This window comes from Pteropus vampyrus, unplaced genomic scaffold (genome assembly GCF_000151845.1).
Source record: "Pteropus vampyrus isolate Shadow unplaced genomic scaffold, Pvam_2.0 Scaffold19, whole genome shotgun sequence".
In the NCBI taxonomy this organism is placed as follows: domain Eukaryota; kingdom Metazoa; phylum Chordata; class Mammalia; order Chiroptera; family Pteropodidae; genus Pteropus; species Pteropus vampyrus.
The window spans coordinates 17,076,894-17,081,556 of record NW_011888800.1 but is presented as its reverse complement, the minus strand read 5'-3'; the positions used below and the strand labels follow the sequence as shown (position 1 = coordinate 17,081,556).

Sequence of the window (4,663 nt, the reverse complement as noted above, 5' to 3'; positions counted from 1 at the left end):
TTGCTTCCATATCTTGGCTATTGTGAATAATGCTCCAGTGAACACAGAGGTACACATATCTTTTTGAATTAGTGTTTTGGATTTCTTCAGATAAATACTCAGAAGTGGAATTGCTAGATCATAAAGTAAGTCTATTTTTAATTTTTTAGGAACCTCCCTACTGTTTTTATTAGTGGTTGCACCAATTTACAATCCTATCGACAGTGCATGAAGGTTCCCTTTTCTCCACATCCTTGCCAACACTTATTTGTTGATTTATCGATGATAGGCATTCTGACTTATTTCACTTAGCACGATGATATCTCATTGTGGATTTAATTTGCATTTCTCTGATTATTTGTGAAACTGAATATTTTTTTCATATATCTATTGGCCATCTGTATGTCCTCTTTGGAGAAATGTCTACTTAGCTCTTCTGTCCATTTTTTAATTGGATTGTTCATTGTTTTGGTGTTAAGTTGTATGAGTTCTTTATAAATTTTGGATATTTACCCCTTATTGGATATATCGTTGGTGACTATATTCTCCCATTCAGTAGGTTGTCCTTTTGATCTGTTGATTTCCTTTGCTGTGCAAAACCTTCTTAATTTGATGTAGTCTCATTTGTTTGTTTATCTACTTCCCTTGCCCAGGTTGATATATCAGAAAAAATATTACTAAAAGCAATGTCAAAGAGTTTATTGCCTATGTTTCCTTCTAAGAGTTTTATGGTTTTCAGTTTTACATTTAAATATTTAATTCACTTTAAGTTTATTCTTGTATATAGTTTAAGAAGGTGGTCTAGTTTCATTTATTTTGCATGTTTTCTGTCCAGTTTTCCAATACGATTTACCGAATGGTCTTTACTCCACTGTATATTCTTGCCTCCTCTTTCATAGATTAATTGACTATATAGGTGTGGATTTCTGGGCTCTCTATTCTGTTTCATTGTGCATCTGTTATTTCTTATATCTCCTCTGAAATTCTCTGCAAGCTCTCTTAGACTCTATGAGAATGAAGAGGTCTTAACAGAAATCTGGTTGATCAAGATCAGTCAGTCAAGGAAGAAAACTAAATTCATAAAAATCAGGGAGAACAGCTTAGATTTACACTCCCGATAGTGGATGATTTAAAATCAGAATTCAGTTTTCATGACTCCAAGTTCAATGTACTTTTTATTGTACTACAGTGTCCGACAAAAAATACTTGCAATTTGAATATGAAATGCCAAAGCTTATTTTCAGCTCTGACACACTACATTTAAAACGGAAATAATTTGGCCACCCATGGTAGTATCTTCAATTACAAATGAATGAGTCATTAATGTGAAAAACACATAGACTTTTTAGGATAAATACATATTTAAGAAACAGGAAGTGCAGAAAAAAGTCAGATGACAAACCTGAGACCACTGAACCTATTAGCACTAGAATTAGAAATTAAATTGGGGGTGTGGTGTAAGAGAAGTTAGTACAAAATGACAGCATTATTCAGGTTCTGTGCAGGCAAATAATAACATGGCACAGTCCTAGCAAAGAAAGGATTCATTCCATTTAACTCACCTTTGCAAATCTTCTCATTAAGTGAGACAATGCTTCAGGGTTAGGGCATTCCAGTTTCTTAATTATCTCAAAGCTCTGGTTCAGCTGAGCAAAGACATCCACCACGGAACAAGAGAAGAGGGCATGATCAGACGTCTGCTGGAACTGAGGAGAGAGAAGATGAAACCAACTCATCGAACACATTACTAGGACTGTGGAGAGACCATTATTTCACATAAACAATGGTATCTCCTATATCATTTACCTTCACATCAAGTACCTTCATTTATTTCCTGGTAATAAAATGTTTATTCTTTTTAAAAATCATTCATCTCCTTTTCTAGAAAATGCAGGAGAACTAATATCATGAGGCAGGCTGCTATTAATTGGTTTCTTTATTGCTGAATTTGGGGACTGGTTCTTTTCATCTTCATTCCCCAGAGGTATTAGGATAATTTAGCAAGCCAATTACGGCTCAGACTTTTGAGTTGCTCCAGAGGCACTGGGAGGGTGTCTGCTCCTAACTTTGGAATCTGGAAATGTTCCAAGACAATAAGGGAATTTCAAACAAGTGTGCTAAACTTGTGTATTCTGATTAATTCAATAAGTAAAGAAATCTTAGGCTAAAAGGCTGATTAATTTTAACTTATTTTTTAATTTAAATAATTCTCTAGTGTTCCTATCAGTCCTTTACAATCGTGTTTCAAGTTTATTTTGGTCGTTATAGGATTAAAATAAACCTTCATTTATAACATTGAGCCTAACAATTCCTATTAGCTTAAAAGAAGGAAGTGTGAATGAATCTTGACAATAAGCAATCTTAAAATAATTTAAACTCACTCCGTCTTTTTTGTCTCTTCCCAGTGCTCCATGAAGGAACTCCATTGACACATCTTCATTTTCATCTAGCCACTGCATAACAAAGGGTTCAAACCACCTAAAAAATTTAATGTTACATACTAAAAAAGAGATCGTTTGCACATAATTAACAATGAATGCTGCTCTTTTCTTATACGAGAGTAATTTAGGACCAAAAATCTCTTTTCATTCTTTTTTTTCAGTTCTGCTTCTGCAGAGATATTTAGCTTTACCTCATCAAATGTATACCTTTCTCTTTGACCTTCAGTCTCTTCTATTTCCATGCTGCTTCAGATATGCTTAGTTCCCAATTGCCACTCTACAATTCCTTTATAATTCAAAATCCTGTAAAATGTAGCTCTTGTGTTCTGTGTCCCCTATCATGACATTCTCTTATTTCTTAGTTCTTTACTGTCTGCCTTCTGCCCATACCATCCTGGGTGCTCACCTTTGATTCTTATGATCTATAGTATATCTGCATGTTGGGTTGCTAGGTTTTCTGAATGGTCTAAGTTTCAAAGTTCTTTCTTTTTTGTGTGTGAATGTGCAATTGTCTAGCATCATACATTTAGAAGATCATCCTTTCCCTCACTGCCTTCAATTGGTGTTTTTAACATGAATCAGGTAACAGCATATGTATGGATTTGTCTCTGGCCTATTTTCTCCATTGGTCTTTTTGTCATGCATTAACACTGTATCTTTTGAATAAGTGTTCATACCAAAGTTCTCCAGCTTTTTTTTTTTTTTTTTTACCTCCTCTTCAAGATTGCCTTAGCTATTCTTAGCCTTTTGCATTTCTATATACATTTTTGAATGAACTTGTGAATTTGCAGAAAAATACCTGCTGGAATTTTTATGAGATTGTACTGAATCTGTGAGTCAATGTGGGAAGAACTACTATCTTTATAATATGCATCTTTTTAGAAACACTGTATATTTTATTTAGTTCATCTTAAATTTCTCTCAACAATATTTTATAGTTGCTTAAGTAGAGGACACACACATCTTTTATCACATTTGTTTCTTGTGATTTTAATGCTATTTAAATAGTATGAATTATATAAAATTTTCTAATTGTGGCTATTATAAAGAAATTCAAAGAACAAATTACAGAGACTTACTACTTTTTACTTACTTTTTAAGTTTCATTAGTTTTCCTGTTTTTTTTTTTTTTTATTTTCTAGATGCATAATTACATCCTATACAAATACTGATAGCATCATGAAATGCTTTTACAATCATTATGCTTTTCTACCCCTTTCTTGTCTTATTGTACCGCCTAAGACTTTTGGTACAATGTTAAATAAAACTGATGTTATCAGCTATCAGTCTCATTCTTGATCTCAGGGGAAGCTTTTAAAAGTTTACCAATAAGCATACAGTCTATAAATTTTTTTGAAGGAGGTTCTTTTATTAAAGATAGTTTTCTTCTATTCCTAACTTGATAAGAGATTTTTATAATAAATTGGTGTTGTATTTTATCAAATTATTGTTCTGTATATAGTGTAATAATCTTCATTCTTTAAATGTGGTAAATTGCATTCATTGCTTTAAAAATGTTTAATCCCATACTCCAGAAATAAATTCCCCCTTGGTCATGTTATATTAGTCTTTCTACAAATCCCTGGATTCTATTGGCTAATATTTCAATTGAGTTTATTTTTTTAAAGTAGATTCAGAGAGAAATTGGCCTTAATTATTCTTGTTTATCATGTTCTCAATAGGTTTTAATAGTCAGAATATGCCGACCTCCAGAAATGATTTTGGAAGTATTCCTGCCTTCTCTGAAACTGTGTGTGTAATAGTGACAATATTCTTCTTTTAAGAGTTGGAAGAATTCCATTTGGAGCCATCTGGGCTTGGAGTTTTCATTGTGACATGGTTTTAAATTAAGAATTCAAATTTTAAAATATGGGCCCATTCAGATTTTATCCTTTTTCTTATGTCAGCTTGTTATATTTTAAAAGGAATTTGTACATTTTGTCTAACTTTTAAAAGCACTGACATATTCTCTTATTATTTTTTATCTTTGTAGGATCTTTAGTGATATCATTTTCTGATAATGAATTTGTGATATCTTTCTCACACCTCCTTGCTAGGGCTTTTTTGATTTTATCAGTTTTTTTCTTTTAAAAAAACTAACCTTGGCTTTGTAATTTCTCCTATTTAAAATTTTCTATTTATTTTTTATTCCAGGTCATATTATTTTCTTTCTTCTACTTTCATTTGATTTGTTTGTTAAATATTTCTTCTGATATTTATTTAATGATTTTATACCCTTTTTT

The 4,663-nt window shown here is 32.0% G+C and overlaps 1 protein-coding gene across 1 annotated transcript in view; it reads right to left on the bottom strand.

The window, feature by feature from the left end:
* Positions 1-4,663, bottom strand: part of LOC105288825 (protein unc-13 homolog C) — a gene marked incomplete at its 3' end in the record, with an annotated part of 460,652 nt that overhangs the window by 51,738 nt on the left and 404,251 nt on the right. The window contains exons 20-21 of the mRNA XM_023527723.1: positions 2,361-2,457; positions 1,542-1,685 (exon numbers count right to left, since the gene is read on the bottom strand). Coding sequence (XP_023383491.1) covers positions 1,542-1,685; positions 2,361-2,457 — 241 coding nt within the window. The remainder of the gene's footprint in view (positions 1-1,541; positions 1,686-2,360; positions 2,458-4,663) is intronic.